We start from the raw sequence: 18,728 nt of genomic DNA, 5'->3' as shown, positions 1-18,728 counted from the left end.
AGTATTTACATTTTACACAATATATACAAATAATTCATTTATCAAAACCTATCTCGTTGCAGTGAATGAAAACATATCTTCTGAGGTTATGAAATGCAAATCTTTTACGAACATCACATAAAATTTGTTTAAACTAAAAGAATGTTCTTTCTACGTCATATAATGTTACAGGGGCATATTTATAATACATTACATCATTGTTATTTAATTTTATTTATTTTAGTAGGTTATTTTACGACACTTTATCAACAGCTTAGGTTATTTAGTGTCTGAATGAGATGAAGGTGATAATGCCGGTGAAATAAGTCCAGGGTCCAGCACCGAAAGTTACCCAGCATTTGCTCATATTGGGTTGAGAGAAAACCCCGGAAAAAACCTCAATCAGGTAACTTGCCTTGACCAGGAATCGAACCCGGGCCACCTGGTTTCGCAGCCAGACGTGCTAACCGTTCCTCCACAGGTGTGGACTTGTTATTTAATGACCCCATGTGTACCTGCTTGCAATTCTACTCTGCTTACACATCCATGTGACATAATAGATGTACCAGAAGAAACTATTTGATTCGCTGTACGTTTGGAAACAGAAATGTGCTGCATGGTCATGAGCTACCAGTGATAATTTTGGTGGTTCGTGAAAGATTGCCTACGGTTAATTGCGGGTTTGGCAAGACTGTATCGCCAGCTGATTGTTGTGTAATGATGGATGTACAGTAGTTTCAATATTAATATCTTGTGTCTCATGTAACATTTGCTAATGGCGAGTAGAAGTAAGAAACTAAAGACCTATAATTTTCATTTGGAGTCAAAAGGTCAAAAGTAAATCTATATGTTTATTGTGTAATGCAAGTGTATCCATTGGAAGGAAAGGAAACACTGAATGACACTACAAAATTTTTCATTCCATAGACCAAAAATCGTTTCCTTCACATTCTGCTGTGAGGAAAGAAAACCTGAGACAATTAAATCTGTTAGTTGAGCAACCAAAAACAGAGGACAAGAATACAGTGGCAATGGAGGCACATACCATGTCGCAAAGATCACTGCTTAAAGAAGAAATCATTTGAGTATGGCGAAATTATTAAAAAGGCCTTTTTAGAAGCTAATGATGCATTTACAATAATTTTAAAAAGCAAGATGAGATAATTTATTGCTGTAATATCAATACAGCTTTGTGCCAAAACTGATGAAAAGAGTTCAAATTATGATTAGTGATGCTGTTTCACAAAATTTTGATAGGTGCAGTTACTTTTTGTTTGAACTTGACGAATCAAGAGATGAAGTCCGTTTTTTTTTTTCTGGTGAAAATGAGCTTTGATAAATTCACAACGAAAGAGGATGTTCTCAAGTTAATTTCTCTTAAAGGACATATTATTGGAGAGAATATATTCTCAGAGATAAAAATCTTTATTTGTCCTGAGAAATCTCCATATATAAATTGGTGGGCTTAAAAACAGACGGTTCTCCAACCATGGTTGGAGATGGTAAAGGATTTGTATTTAATTATTCACCATCAGGCATTATTTATTTATTTAATCTGGCGGAGTTAAGGCCATCAGGCCTCCTCTACCACACCACCAGAAAACAAATAGGCATATACAAGAAACAACTGCAGAGAGAAGAAGTAAATAAGAAATAGAAATAAAATTACAAAAACAAATACAAAAAGTAAAAATAGGGGAATAAAAATTTATATACATATACAAGTAGAAAGATGAGATCACAATGGGGACAATTAGTGATTAAAGAAAATGACTAAATATCTAAAAATAAGAAACTGATTGTACAAATATCAAGAGAAACAAAACAGTAACAATTTCGAAACATTTGTGATAAGTTAGAATATTCAGTTTACTGCATTGCATTCTATGCAGTAAGAAAATGCTTAATAAGTTCGATTTTGAATACTGTTGAAGTCCGACAGTCTCTGATATCACTGGGTAGAGTATTTCACAAGCACAATAGTGAGATAGTCAATGATGATGAATACATTGATGTCTTATGTGTATGCAGCTATTTTGCGTGATTATGTAGAGATTGTGATACAATGGTACTTAACTGAAGTGGGAGGCAGGGTAGGTAGCAGTGACATGTGGTGGCCCAACAGATTACCCAAGCAGCCGCATAGTCAAGTTTTCTTTTCCTTCTTACTATTTATATTTGATTAAAATACTACTTATAATATTACTAATTATAAAAATACATCGGTATTTGGTACCAATTTTTTTTTTTACAAAATCTATAAGATTAGGCCTAATGCAACTACTGCCTAAAATTAAAAATACTATTATGAAAGACTACTCTAAGTATTAGTAAGTCGTGACGAGTTATTCCATCTTGTTGGGGAAACATGTGGTAATCATCAACCTAGAAATTCATCAAGAAATTTTGTGCACTTTGATGATTTGGAAAAAAACGCTGCAAGCCCAGAAAGAGTAGCAAAAAAATATACGGCATTCAGGAATACTTGAAGCACTTTGGGACAGTGCTAAATTTAAACAGTGTGCGTAGCAGTGAACAAAGCTCGTGGAAAAGACGCATTAATATTAGCTTGACACCATGTAATGAAGAGGCCATCACTGCACTTCCATCGTAGCTCTGTGCGACAAGTTTCTTACTGCAGTTTGAAAAGTCTTGAATATGTCTTAAAAATAAGATCAGAATGTTGTTGTTGTTGTTTTCTAATGCCAGGCGTTTGACAATAAAGTCATTTGACCTCTTGCACTCCAATACTTTTCAAAGATATTATCATGGCCAGCCACTGAAACACAGATTTTGAGGTGTTCCGAATCCATTTCTTGGTTTGAGTTGCACAATGGACAGTTAGGGGACTGATATATTCCAATTCTATGCAGGTGTTTGGCCAAACAATCATGGCCTGTTGCCAATCTAAATGCAGCTACAGACGATTTTCGTGGTAAATCGGGAATTAACTGTGGATTTTGATGCAGAGAGTTCCATTTTTTCCCTTGGGATTGTGTTATCAAATTTTGTTTGTTGAAGTCTAAGTATGTAGATTTAATAAATCTTTTCACAGAGTAATACGTAGATTTAGTAAGAGGTCTGTAAGTAGCAGTGCTGCCCTTCTTTGCTAAAGCATCCCCATTCTCGTTTCCCAGGATTCCACAATGGGATGATATCCATTGGAATACAATTCTTTTATTGAGTGATATTAATTGAGAGAGCATTTTAGTTATTTCTGCTGTTTGAGATGAAGGTGTGTATTTAGAGACTATTGATAATTCATAGCTGCTTTGGAGTCTGACAATATAACTGCATTTTTAAATTTACTGATGTGGCACAGAGGATTCCTGAGACATTTACTTATTGCAATGATTTCTCCATCAAAACTTGTTGTTCCATACCCAAGAGATCTATAAAGTGAGAAGAGACAGCACGTAACACCTGCACCGGCACCTTGTTCTCTGGAGATCAAGGATCCGTCAGTGTATAAATGAAGCCAGTTTTGTGGAGGGTATCTAATATTAATTGTCTCTGAAGACAATTGTTTAGTATTTCAGTGTTTACTTCTGATTTCAGTATTTCTTCCGTTAAATTTAGATTATATTCCATATTTAATAGAGTTAAAGGGTTTGGTTTAATTTGTAGGTTTTCTTTTAAATTCGGGATATTGATTTTCTGTTTTAATTCTTGAACAATGGATATGAAACTTTTTTGAGTTTTCAATCTACAGAGAGGACTGTATGAATGCCAATTGTTTCCTGGTAATCTAATAAGTTTTTCATATAGAATCAGTGCTTTTTCTTCTATTGTCATTTTGATGCTGTTAATATTAGTGAGGAATCTCATAGAATCTATTGGAGTTGTTTTGATTCCACCAGTAATGAGTCTGAGAGCTTGGTTTTGAACATATTCTATGTCGTTTATGAAAGGTGAAGTAATTAAAATTTCTCCGCAGTATGTCAGCACTGGCTGTATAAACATTTTGTATGTAGTGTTCAAAGTATTCCTAGAGCATCCCCATTTCTTTCCTGCTAGTCTTTTTAGAAGGGAGAATCTTTTACGAGCAAGATCAGAATGTGCTGCCGCTGTTCTGTCCTCACTTACATCACAGAGGCACACAAACTGCTCTACCGCCCTTCGATAAATGAGAGAAAATTGTGATTTATTCGAGACGTCAGTTGTCTCATCAGCTAATATGGCAAAAAAAATCAGATTTCTGTAATTGCTGTTTAATTTCCTTATTAAGTGCACTGGCAACAGATTCAATTAAATCATTTTGAATACGATTTGATACATCTTTGAATACTGTAGATGTCTCCAAATGATTTTTTAGAAGAGGGTCATACTGGATGGTGTAGTCCAAAAGTTCTAAATAATTACTGTGGTTGTTGGACATTTTCAACTTACCATTTCCTCTAAATGAAAGTTCCAGTTTTGCAAGTAAACAAATGGCGTTTATAAGCCTTTTCAGAATGTCTCTATTGCATGTTACCTTTTATTATGTAGAATAATACTTTGTTGTGTTTGGTCACTTAGCTCAGTTTCAATATGCACAGTTCCAAAAGTCGCGAGTGTGTTAGAAGCACGAATATGTGCAATAGCATCATCATGATCCCATATTCCTTTAGTAAAATTACTGTCTTTAGTTTTTGTTGCTGAATTAAATTATTATTATCACCAGACATAATCAAAACTTTTTATTGCACTTATATACATGTACAGCTGTCAAAAAAAAAAGTGGCCGCACTCGTGAACAGCGAATATTTTCAAAGTCCACTTCGGGTCGCGGCGATGTTACACGATGCATGTGCTTGTACAAGCAGTTCCGGAACTATGAAAGTGTTCCATATCTGCGCCTCATAGACCAGCAGTAGAGTGCTTGTTTAATGATTCAAAGGTCGTGGGTTCGGGCCTTCTTGAAGTTTTCATTTTATTTTTTAATCGTTCTTTAGCGATGTAAATGATATTCAAATTATCATTTATATCCAGTTATCGTTCTTTATGGATATCACGTTATTTATATTTTGTTATCGTTCTTTAGAGATATGAATAAAATTCAGGTCATCATTTGTATTCTGTTATCGTATTATAACGATATGAATAATAATTATTATTGTATCTCCAATGGGGGTTAGCCCTATTTTACATATGTATGTTAGGGCTATAGTTTTATACACAAAAAAGATAAGCATAAAGAGAAATGGAAAAGAAAATTAAATTAGCTTACGCGATGTAAACAAAACATAAACAATCCGTAAATTAGGCATTGCGATTGCAAAACAAATATCAGGTATCAATTTGAAACATACAAAAACATTAACAACACACATACGTAACACTTCTATAACACAAATATGCAGATTTCCGTACCATACATCATAAATTAATACACAATAGTCACACAAACACAATCAAACTATAATTACGACATTGCGACGACATCAAGCATCACATAACTGACTCACATACATAACAAATCAAGCATCCGTTACAACACATACACTTCAACATAGTAACCACACTTTTAAAAGTTACAAATTTGGCTCCAAGAAGAATAAATAGGACACTGTTACTAATTACTATTCTTCTACAATTTCTTAAATACATCTGTAATAAATCTGTGAAATTCCGATATGAATAATATTCTCGTTTTTTATATTGTTATCGTTCTTTAGCGATTTAAATAATATTCAAGTTATCATTTATATTCTGTTTTCCTTCATTAGCATTATAAAACAATATTCAAGTTATTTACATTGTTATTGTTCTTTCGCAATATATTAATTAAACAAACCGATATTTATCATTTATATTGTTATCGTTCTTTAGTGATACTGTATAAATAATATTCAAGTTATTTATATTGTAATCGTTCTTTAGCAATATAAATAACATAAATTTAATATTAGGTTTGGAAAAATCCAGTTGCATAATACTGGTATTAGTTTTTCTTTTTGTATTATTACATTATACTATCTTGAACCACAATAAAATGAAAAGGAGTAAGGAGGAATTGAACCTGAGACGTTGACATCTAAATTCCGACGTTCGTCCGCTGAGCTACGAGAGCAAAAGTGTGGAAACATTTTCGGAAAAATTGGCCCAATTACACTCTAAGATTTTCTGATGATTCGTAGAAGCTAGTCCAGGATGCGGGGGGCAAAGGCTAATTGAGATTTCCCGGTCTCTGACCGGGTCAAACATCCTGATAGAATTAATACGAGTATTTAACCTTTGCTGTGACTTTCGGTGAAGTCCGGAGGGCCCAATTAGTCAAATCCACTCTCCTCATCTCCATGCTTGGGCCCCCTGGAATTTAATAAGATGCGAAAGAGATAGTGGTGTGCGGAAAGCAACGGGATGTTACCGCATTTAGGCCTATCCTTCCCAAGAAAACTGCAAACATGAACAAAGGAAGCTTTTAATAGAAGAAGAAGGATCTTCTGCGGACCTCTGGAAAAAGAACTAAGGAAGAGACTAGTGAAGTGCTTTGTGTGGAGTGTGGCATTGTATGGGGAAAGACCATGGACATTACGACGAAATGAAGAGAAACGAATTGAAGCATTTGAAATGTGGATGTGGAGAAGAACAGTGCGTGTGAAGTGGACAGACAGAATAAGAAATAAAATTGTGTTTGAAAAAGTGAGTGAAGAAAGAATGATGCTGAAACTGATTAGAAAGAGAAAAAGGAATTGGTTGGGTCTCTGGTTGAAAAGAATGATAGACGACATTAGGCTATGTGGATCATATGCGGAGACTAAGAGGAAGGCAGAAAATAGGAAAGATTGGAGATTGCTGGGTTTGCAATGAAAGACCTGCCCATGGACAGAACATTTATGTGTGTATGATCAGAATGCCTAGAATATCGTGTCTAAGAACAGTCGCTATTTGCAAAGACTAGTCAATTCCATGCCCACTCGACTGCAAGATGATCGAGATAAGAGGAAGATAGACTAAATATTGAATTGTGGCTTTTTGTTTTGTTTTTTGAACGCTTAATTGTTTGAATGTTTTAAGGCCGACGCCAGTAAATTTGTTATGTTTATGCCACGAAAGATATTTTATTGAGAATAAAATCTTTTTTCTTTCCATTTGCAGCCACAATATCATAATGATAATGATAAAGTCATGGCATAATATATTAATGAACCTGATGTTAATTACTAAAATAATCATAAAAGAGAAAGGAGCCATTATGTCTAGTTTGTCTCTCTCAAAAACAGAACAAAAAAGGATATAAAAAGCACGAGGTTGTAGTCGAACGCAGGACCTCATGAATAAGAGGCCTGAACGCTACCATTATGCTATCGAATAACACACAGTATACTTCAATTATAACTGTAGATATCAGGCAACGTGGTCCAACAACATGTAACATCGCCTGTCTCCGAATTGTAGCGAAGATACCCGAAGGGAACTGTGTTTCAGGAGAGCGGCCACTTTTTCTTTTGACAGCTGTACACAATGTATTACAAAGTACAGGTACAAATAAACGCGAGAGAAACAGTACATTTTACACTCATTCAACTTCGTGCAGCCCAGGCAGGCTACCGGCTGCTTGGGGTATATACATTTATTGCAGTCTCGTGAGGTGTCCCTCATTGGTTAGAAGTTATGATGACATGGGTTGTCATGGCAACCTCCATGCTAACCTGCAGTCAGCACTGCTGGCACTCTGCTGCCAGCTCAGGACCGCAGTATGTGCATTATATATGCCCCATCACACTACTTACAATTAACAAAACGTATTTAGAAATGTTTCAGGACTTTATGATTATATAAACAGAAAGTTTAATCATGAATTTACGTAGATGTCGTGATTCTTATAATAAATCTGTGCTGCCCAAGCTGTGCTTGGGTTGCTTGGGTGGACTGCACATCACTGGTAGGTAGGTGTAAATGTATGAAGGACTTGAGAAGAGAACAGGGGAATGAAAATTTCTACGTTCATTAAGCCGTGGTCAGTTTGGAAGGATGGGGTAATGTAGTCAGCATAACAGACATCGCAGAAGAAGTGAACACAAGAATTATGAACACATTGTAATCTTTACGACTGGTTGACATTGATGTCAGTTAGTAGAATATCGCAATAATCAAAATGGGGCATTACTAGTGTTTCCACTAGTATTTTTTTTTTAGTGACAACAGGAGAAATTTTCGAAAGCTGTTTAAGAAATGTAGTATGGAAAGAACTTTTTTGATAATGTGAGTTACTTGGTTGTTCCAGTTTAAATGCGTATCGAAATAAACTTCAAGGTTTTCAACACAGGAAGCAAAAGGGATTATTGTGTCATTTAATTTGATTGGAGGAGCAGGAGTAATGTTGCATAACAGACATTGATGTCCCATTAGGATTGCTTGTGATTTTCTTGCATTGAGAGTCAATCCGAACTTTCTGACTCATAGAGATACAGATTCAAAGTTTCTGTTAAGATTACATATTGCGCCATTATGTGGAAAATTTCTATAAATTAATGACGTTATAAAACTTATGATGAAAACAGTCAACAAAATGAGGTCTCAAGCCCTTCAAAGAGGTTTATCGAAACATTGACGAACTGCATTGTCTATATGGCAACCATTGCTTAACAGAGTTTCAACCAACTTCTGCCTGCTATGACTGATCTCTTGAGAGAACGTGGTGAGTCTCATCATGAACTTTAAGATTCGACCTGGCTGGCTGCACAATTTTTTATTTTTGATAGACTTACTTACTTATGACTTTTAAGGAACATGGCACATAAGCCTGCCATCGGTCCCTATTCTGTGCAAGATTAATCCAGTTTCTATCATCATATCCCACCTCCCTCAAATCCATTTTAATATTATCCTCCCATCTATGTCTCGGCCTCCCCAAAGGTCTTTTTACCTTTGGCCTCACAACTGACACTCTATATGCATTTCTGGATTAGCCCATACGTGCTTCACACCAACTACCCTTAAATACTAAATACGATAACCTGTCACTGATAAATTCGACCTTTTTTACTGCTGATTTTATTCTTTTATGATCCTGTTCCTAACTGGTGATTATTGTTTCCTTCCTCATAATACAACAAGTATTCTCCTATTTGTGATATGCCATTCCCACCTAACCTAACTCTTGTACTCCCACAAAGTCTATTCTATATCTAGCCAGTTCTTTTGTTACTAATGCTATCCCTCCTGTTCTATAAAGACTAGTTACATTCCAAGTATCAAATCTCATAACCTTATTCCTTTGCTGTGGTCGTGCCAGAGAATCAGTCCCATTCCGAGGCATATGATGTGGTTTCGTAACAAGCTGTTTTTTTACGGTGATGGATTGTTAGCCCTTTGCCCAACCTCCAAGCTAGAGGACCATCCCTTATCAGCTGTCCGCGACTGGTTATTCAATATATTCTTAGCTATCCCCATATCTGGAGGCCATCTCCTCTATCTGCAATCTGAAGACGCACCATGCAGTGGTGATAGGGACCCACAATACATGAATTTTTTACAGACTTCACAGTAAAATGTAACAGACTCAATTTCCAACTCCAAGGCAGAAACAAAGACTTGGGAGAAATGACATCTGAATCTTAACCGAGGTAATGTGAAACACTTTCCCTGTTTGATAGTCTGGAAAAACAGGACTCTACTGCAGCAAAAAGAATGAATGTACAAATTGTTTCAAGTTTGAGAGAATAATTTCAGAGATGCTTTCAAGATTTCAAAAGAATTCAGCTCCTGGCACAGTTTGTCACATCAACTTTTATAGACATTGACATTGAAGAATTTTCGGTGTGGCTTATGCAACACTTTCAGTAATATAGCTCAGCTGCAGCATCGGAAATTATAATGTTTGAAAGTGATCTGTCTTTGAAGTCTGTCTCAAGCTCAGATCTGTTTGGTTGTTGCTTCCAACAAAAAGTATCCTGTTTTGTTTCATGCTGCTCTTCAAGTGAAGATTTGTGTGATTGCTCTTTTTCAATAAAAAAACAAATTCAGGAACACTCAAAAATGAACCTATGGGCAACTGCATTAGAATGGCTGTGACTAACTCTTCATTCATATGAAATTAATTGCAGCTGTGAATAACAGTCATATTCCTGATTAACAAATTAAGGTCTTTCTCAATTTTATGTCAGGAAATAAGAAAAAAGCTGAGAGCAAGTGTCATATTCATATTCTTAATAAAGAAATAAGGTTTTTCCCACTTTTATATCAATACTGTATTTCATCACATAATCATCCAATTTTTAATGTTTTTTTTTTTTTTCGAGTGAAAATATATGGTGCGACCATTATGTAAAGAATAATGATTCATAGTGGAGACGGAAGGAGGGGAACTGGTATTTAATACAGAATACTGGTACCTTAACGTGAATAATACATTAAAAAAAATTACTGTGGTGTTATTGAATTAAAACACTTTTTTATTGACTAATAAGATTCACAGTATTGATGAATCACATGTACTGGCACAGTTGATACATTAAAGTCAATATTATCCAACTACTGAATCAGTCCACAGAAAGATGATTGGTCTAGGCCTAACAAAAAGTACTTGAACACTCATAAACAAACAACCACTCACATCCAACAATTGTAATAAATTGAAGGCATTTATGGTTATTGGTTTGGTGCTAATATCACCCACCCCCACTCCATTCACGTTTGTTAGCGGCCACTACTGTTTCTCACACATTCGATCTTGTGCATAAAGGTACTGTGTGTTGCAGTAGAAGCACGCTATTTTTAAATATTTCTTGACTGTGATAAACAGAAATATCCATGTGACGATTATGCATTTGAAATATTAAAATCCTGATCAGTTCATTTATAAATAAGAGTGCGACCATTATGCGATGAAATACAGTAACACTGTAATATGCTTGGCATATTTATAATTTTCGTATTTAACCAGTAATGCACAATAGATCAACAATTTTCACGATACTCAATGTTTAGCAATGGAACTAAACATCATTTTGTAGTATCCTGGGATGAACCTAGCAGTAGAAATTCTAATGACGCTCTGCAACCCAGTCATGCCCTGTGAATACACCAGGTTGTATATATTACGTAAGTAGTGCTTCACATGTTCGACAAGACAATTTTGTCCTGTTTCTATTATGAAGAAGTCACAGCTTCTCTTCAAAAGTAAAAGGTTTTAAAAAAATTTCAGTAAATACTTAACCAATTTTTATGAAATACGAATTTTGCCTCCAGTATTTAATTAAAATCACATTCCTTAAGAATGGTTCCAATGGAAATAATCCGTATCAACAATAACAAAATCAGAATTACCAGAGTAATGAGAAAATCTATTTCATACATGCCTGTCAATAACTAGCAACCAATTTTCATCTGTTATTACGCATATCCTGGATCAATTGTAATGTCTGCAGGATCGAGAACGTAGAGAAGAATGTCCCCTCCACCAGTTCCATCTTCTTGCTGAACAATTGTCCCATCTGATAGTATAAACGTGTTTCCTGAAATGACAAAAATCCGTTATTATCAAATAAGGGCAGAATAGTTTTCTTATTCACCAGACAACTAGTTAACTAACAACTTACGAGGGTCACTCCAAAAGTAATGCACAACATTTATTTAAAAATCATATTTTTATCCTATAGCTTTGCTGTTTTTACAGAATGTAAATACATCCTTTAGGAACAAAATGTCCCTTTTCTACATAATCTCTGTCCCTTTCAACTGCCTTACGCCACTTTGCAACGAGGGTCTGTATACCTGCACGGTAAAAGTCTAGACTAACATGTCTGAGCCACTCTTTAGCAACGTGCATGAGGGAGTCATCATCTTTAAACCTCGTTTCGCGAAGGGATTCCATCAGTTTACCAAAGAGATGGTAATCGCATGGTTCCAGATCAGGACTGTAAGGCAGATGTTCCAGTGTTGTCCATCCAAGTTTTCTGATCTGGTCTTTGGTCTTGTGACTGACGTGTAGCCGTGCGTTGTCATGCAATAGCAGAACATCCTGCTTCTTCCAATGTGGTCGAACACGACTCAGTTGAGCTTGAAGTTTTTTGAGAATTGCCACATACACATCAGAATTAATGGTGGTTCCGTGTGGCCTGATGTCCACAAGCAAGAGTCCTTCCAAATAGAAAAACACAGTAGCCATAACGTTTCCTGCCGAAGGCGCAGTTTTGAATTTCTTTTTCTTTGGTGAATTTGCATGATGCCACTCCATTGTCTGCCTATTTGTCTCTGGTTCAAAATGGTGGAGCCATATTTCATCTCCTGTCACAATTCTTGCAAGAAAGTCATCTCCACCATTCTCATATTGATCCAAAAGTTTGTTGCACACTGTTTTTGGGTTTCTTTGTGGGCTTCTGTTAACATTCTCGGAACCCACCTTGCACAAACCCTTTTTTAACCCCAACTGTTTCAATATTCTGCACACACTTGTTTCTCCTATTCCAACTTGGAGTGACAATTCTTTCACTGTTATACATTTGTCAGCCACAACCATGTTGTTAACACGCTGCACATTGTCAGAACTTCTGCAGGGTCTGCCACTGCAAGGAGTATCTCGAATATTGGCATGCCTTCTTTCACCAGATAATCTGCTTGCCCACCGACTAACTGTACTGTGATCGACAGCTGCATTTCCATACACCTTTTTCAAATTCTTGTAAATGTTTCTCACTATCTCATTTTCACAGCACAGGAACTTGATAACATCACGTTACTTCTGATGAATGTCAAGTACAGCAGCCATCTTGAAGGTGTGCTATCATGGTGCCACTCATGGGAACGACTTAAATTAAATCTGAATACAAGCGGGAAGGATGTATCTATGACCTCCATATATTGCAAAGGTGTAGAATAAAAAATAAATAAATAAATAAAAAAATGTTGTGCATTACTTTTGGAGTGACCTCGTACAATAACCTACAAAAGTTGGTTGGTTGATTGTTAATGCCTGATCTTATGCTAGTGTGAGAGTGTTAAATTTCACTTGCAAGATGGGAGCATAATAGCAGCATAAAATGATGTAATTTCCATATTGAAAACAATAATAGTGGATCCAACAGAAAAAATGACACATTTTGAAATTCACATTATTCTTCATGATTGGTCCACTAACACATTCAAGTTCGTTTTATTGCTAAATGCAGTTTAGTTACAATTAAATACTGGTCGAATGAACATTATTTCTCTTTTCTTTTGACGTACACGTCTATGCAGAAGAGTCATCAAACAGAATTACTGTACTTAAGTGTCAAGTCCAGCGCCAAGATACCTCAACTGTTGATTATTTAAGAATGGATAGTGTAATGCAGGAGCGGGCGGTTGCACTGTATGAGCACAAGAGTACGTGAACACCTAAAGAAAATCATGACATGATAATGCCCTTTTAATTTCTCAAACTATTTCTGTTCAATGATTTAATGTTCAAAATTTTCGACTGTTTCTGTCGCGAAACCTGAATGTGTTTTTAAATGTTTGTATGTTTGGGGCACAGTTTTATCTTTGCAAATGTCCGTGGTGAATTTTTCTTCATGTTTGTGACTGTCTGGTAAACCCATCCAGTGAATTAGGAAGGATTTGAAGACGAATTGACAGAGATGGCAATGTTTATACAATAGTAGAACAAATTCAAAGTGTTTTTAAATAAGTTATGTACAAGTCTGACTAGTGTAATATGTAGCTAGTCGGTGATGTATACAATGGAGGGGGAAAGGAACTGGCCATCCTACCCCATTATCTCCTGGCCTAGTTGCCTCATAAATGGTGTCTTCTTGGTATCACTTGTGAGGTTCAAACCTGCCTTCGGACGGTTGACTAAACAACAACAATATTATGTGCTGCATTCCAAATTCAAAACATATTTTTAAATTTAGTTTTCTTATATATATTTCTTGGCTGTTATTATGTTAACATCTTGGCCTCGCAAACTGCTATTCAAAGTGTTTATATGTTCGAATGTAGCAGCAAAGTAGGCTACTATAAATGATCACGTAATATTTCAAGTCACTGTTGCACTACATTTTCCTATTTTGGTCATTGTTTGGGTAGTTTTCACTAGTTTTGAGTAAAATTATCGTTGTTTTCGATTTTACAGAGATTTGTATTTTTCAAATGAGTTTTAAGTACCCTACTACTTCGGTTGAGGGGAGTTGCATACGGAACTCCCGCCCAAAAGGGGTCGCATCTTCAAAATGTTTGGGAACCACTAATGTAAATGAATCCTCGACATTTCATATTAATGTAATAATCCTCTGTGTATATATTTAATACATTATTAAATGGTAACCACCATATTGCACTCTACAATATGTTATTGTTATTAAGGTAATGATTCTGTATATACTGTATTTCATATTTGCATTTTTATATGAAGAGTTCGCGGGAAAAACGATGAATGTCACATTTGTGTTAAGGATTAGATAATGATCTAATTGAGTCTATAACTGCAAGATGTAGTACTGTTTCTATAGGAAATAAAGGAAAGGATTATTGTATTCGTGGTGATAATTCTCCTTTTTACCATTTTTCATAAGAACAACATTAAATTTCGCAGTGATCCATTGAATTAGATAATGACATCAACCTTAAGAAAACTGTGACATTCATCGTTTTTCCCGCGAACTCTTCATATGTTAAACATAACAATTGGATAATTCTTTATTCTAGCTGTAAAACAACTGTAAGAATATTATGGAACGAATCCGTCCATTCCTCTATCCATCCATCCACCCACCCACTTAACTGATATAATATGATATATTTTCGTCACAGCACTTCTTTACACGTAATGGTGTACCTCACATTTCTGTATCTGGTGCCACCATTAACATATTATTACAATAACACATTATTTGCAGTACACGTCTACACAAATACTCTCATTTAAACTATGCACCTTTTTATTACTAGGTCTAATTTCCTCTTCAGTATTTCTCCTACATTTCATTTGCTATTTGTTCATTAATCCTAATATATCTAATATTATATACTCCTTTTTCCTCTAACTGCTATTCACTAAAATCTCAATTTCACTTTTCCTCTATAAATTATCATATTTAATTATTCGTCCTATTTGTTCTTTGACTTTTTATCCTATCTTCCTCTTATGTTCATTTACTGTTCCAACGTTCAAATGTTAGTACTAATTTTATGCTGTCACTTTTTCACTTATCTTAACCCTTTTTCACTATTTTCACTCATACCTATTTGCACTCACTTTCACTTTCTCACTATCCCACTTACACCTAACCCTTTCTCACTATTCTCACTTCCTATCAATAGCTACTTATATTTTATCTCTACACTTCTGATTATACACTTCCTCTCTCCCCTATACTTCACGATTTTTTCCAGTTTCACTTTACTTGCACTTTTTGATCACATCCCCACATTTTTTAATCATATCTAATACCTCTGCTATATCCTCAACTGTCGCAGGTCACCCACCTAACTACCCATCCATCCATCCATATATCCATCCACTCATCCATCCATCCACAGTGTGTTTAATGTCCTCTTCACCTGCTATGACATCATACCCTGAATTATAGAATAATTTGTTTTATGTTCTCCTCACCTATTGCAATTTCATCTCCCTGAATCTCAGTCTCCACTTGAAGTTCCATTTGGTTGTCAATGACTGACTGATCAACTACAGTTGTCACTTGGCTGTCTGTAGCGCCCAACGGCACACCTGATACTGTCAGTAGGATCTCTGCTCCTAGAACAGAATGGATTTCATAACACCATGGAAATTAATAATGAATCTCTTTAACTAAGTTATGGAAGTGTGGATACTGAAGGAGTATGAGAGAAGTAGATTATTTTTCATAGGAATGGAATATGGGATATGTGTGCTTTGTTTTATTCTGTAGCTCATTTACTGGAAGTGTGTTTGCAATTAAAGAAACTAATCATATGAACATATTCTGTGATCATTAAACTTCGATATTTAAGGAATTTTTCTTTTCTCCTTTCCCTAACTAATTGTGATTTAAACAAATGAGAACATAACTTTGTACGATACTAAATAAGTGTACCATTCTTATTTTACATAAATAAACCCAACTCTTTTGAGAACGGTTTTTTTATGTAAACAGTGTTTTTAGATAGTATCCACAATTCCAATGACATAATAATGCAATATTATTACAGTAAAACTTTTTTTATACGTTTAACACTTACACATTTTTCATACTTATTCGTTTTTTACCGAGGTCTTGACAAATTCCTATACTTTCCATATTAATATATTTCGGATAATATATTTTTCATGTATTAGTTTTTTAAACTTATACAATCGTATGTTAAACCCCAGGTGATACAAAACGCCATTTATAAGTTCTAAATCAATTTTACACGAAAATAAGTTTGCCATAAAAATGTAAGAATGCGAAAATACAGTATGTGTTCATTGTTAAGATGCGGCCCACTTTGAAATTCGTGGAAACTGGAATTGCCTCCAAGAATCTTGTGTCCTTTAATGATGCTGTTACTACTTTAGAAACCTTTTGTAACACATAATGATGTAACTGAACAAATTATGGAATAGTTATCACAGTTTGAGGGCACAGTGTATTCCTTACGAGCAAGCAGTCCAAAATAACCGACTTTTCTGTAAAATAATCGCATGTTATTAAATGAAGATCACACAGTAAGAACAAGGTAAGCCAATTTCGTAAAATTTTCTAGATTGGAGTTTGATATATAATTATATCTGCCAGCTTTGGCTCTAAGCAGCTAAGATTTCCCAGAAATAAGCTTACATTCTTCAAGAATATGTGTTATAAATCTGAGCATGGTACTATAGTATATACACGAAGATAGATTAACTATGAAGTTCTAAATATCTCTTGTGAAAACTTTACTAATTGACTTAACTTGTTCTTCCCATACAGTTTTCAAATTCTATTTCAGGTGATATTACATGTCATTTCACTTAAGAGTTTTCTTCTGCAGGCCCCCATAAAAATGTATAAATAGTCAGTTTACAAGGTAAACAAATTAAGTCAAAAATATTACTTTTGAGAGGTTGTAAGAAAACCCTTGGGGGAACCTGTAACCCCTAGAGGGCGCGTCCCCAGGTGGCGGATCGGGGAATGCCTCTCAGAAATGAGTGGTAGGAGAGAAATGAAATATCTCCCGCGGACCAACAGGTAATCATCTATGCTAGCCTGTCATGGCATAGAGATGCGTCCCACAGGAGGCAGAGGTGGAACGGTTGGTGGACTCAAGTAAGCCCTCCCGGCTAGGTCCGAAGGACCCGCTGACCAAAGACAGGTGTGGTCCTCCTTTCATATAGGGGGTTGAGAAAGGACAGTACAACCGCCAACTCTTAAAAACATGGTGTCCTTCAAGAAAATGGTTCAAATCAGCTCATTAAAATGTTGCATCCCAAAGTAAAATATTCCGGAGTAATAGTCCCCCAGTCGGATCTCCGGGTGGGGACCGCCTTGGAAGGGAAGAACGATGAAAACGTGAAGTTACTACAATGGAATTCTAGAGGTTTTAGTCAGGATAAGAAAACAGAACTTGCCAAAGTATTGTTCACCAAACAAGTAGATGTTTTTGGTATAATGGAGGCCAATATATGTAACAACCAGAAGAAATATTTCAGCATAAAAGGATATACAACGTACCTCTTACCAAAAGGAAGACAAATAACCTCACATCAAATTTCAAAATTGTGAAAGAAATGAATGAAACAGATAAGATAGAAATAGCATATCTGGATTTATGGCGATCCAAAGAACACTTTCCAATATATTTTGTTTACAATCCTCCAAATAACAGTCCTGATTTGAATATTTTTGATATATCACATAAAACTATAATAATGGGAGATTTTAATGCCCATTCCAAATTATGGGGATATAGAGACCAAAATACAGCTGGCAAAGCAATGGAAGATTGGTTAAATACAAATGAATTGGACTTGTATTCAATAGGGATCAAGAGGCTACTTACATGCATCATACAGGCTCCACATCCAACCCTGATTTACTACTAGTGGCATCAAATATAGCTGAAAGAACACACCGTGAAATATATGAAAGTCTCGGATCTGACCATAGAGTCGTAATTGCCAGTATTAAAGTCAAGGCAAAACCACCCAAAGTCCACTGCAAGAAATCCTGGAATTTTAAAAAAGCTGACTGGAAAGGATACAAAAGTGAATCAAATCTAGCTCACCAGACACCATTAATAACGATATATGCAAAATTTTGATTACAACAGCAAAGAAATATGTCCCACGAGGGAAAGTTAGAATGTACAAACCATTTTGGTCAAAAGAGTTACAAAAACTAAAAGTTGAACGAGAACAGGCCAGGCAGGCAGCAGAAACCAACAAGGATAAGGAAAGCTTTCTTGATTGGAAAAATAAAGCTGCAAGATTTAGGAAAGGTATATTAAATGCCAAAAGAAATGCATTTGATAAATTTGTAGAAAACTTAGATTATAAACAAGATAGTAACAAAGTTTATAAATATATATCTACTGTACAGAAAAAATCTACACATAAACAATCAATAAGATATGGACACAAAAATATAACAGATGATTATAAAATTGCATCAGCTTTTAATACATATTATTCTGCTCCTAAACTCTCAAGACAACATAGAAAGCTACAGAAGTCGATGAAATTAGAAATTAAGAAGAAAATGCAGGTTCAGAATCAAAATGTTACCACTACTGATGAAATTTTCTACCACAACTTCAACCTATTAGAGCTAGAAACTGCCATTAACAAACTTAGTAACAAAAAAGCCCCAGGCCCAGACAATATCCACCCAGAATTC

The 18,728-nt window shown here is 35.4% G+C and overlaps 1 protein-coding gene across 1 annotated transcript in view; it reads right to left on the bottom strand.

Moving 5' to 3' along the window:
* LOC138696158 (PR domain zinc finger protein 15-like) overlaps positions 1-18,728 on the bottom strand; it is a 150,845-nt gene that overhangs the window by 30,841 nt on the left and 101,276 nt on the right. Inside the window, exons 16-17 of the mRNA XM_069820732.1 lie at positions 15,503-15,646; positions 11,265-11,420 (exon numbers count right to left, since the gene is read on the bottom strand). Of these exons, the coding sequence (XP_069676833.1) occupies positions 11,299-11,420; positions 15,503-15,646 (266 nt within the window). The 3' untranslated portion in view covers positions 11,265-11,298. The remainder of the gene's footprint in view (positions 1-11,264; positions 11,421-15,502; positions 15,647-18,728) is intronic.

The sequence above is a fragment of the Periplaneta americana genome, chromosome 3 (assembly GCF_040183065.1).
Source record: "Periplaneta americana isolate PAMFEO1 chromosome 3, P.americana_PAMFEO1_priV1, whole genome shotgun sequence".
NCBI lineage: Eukaryota > Metazoa > Arthropoda > Insecta > Blattodea > Blattidae > Periplaneta > Periplaneta americana.
Note: the sequence above shows the minus strand (reverse complement) of the source record. Positions and strands in the feature narration are given on the sequence as shown.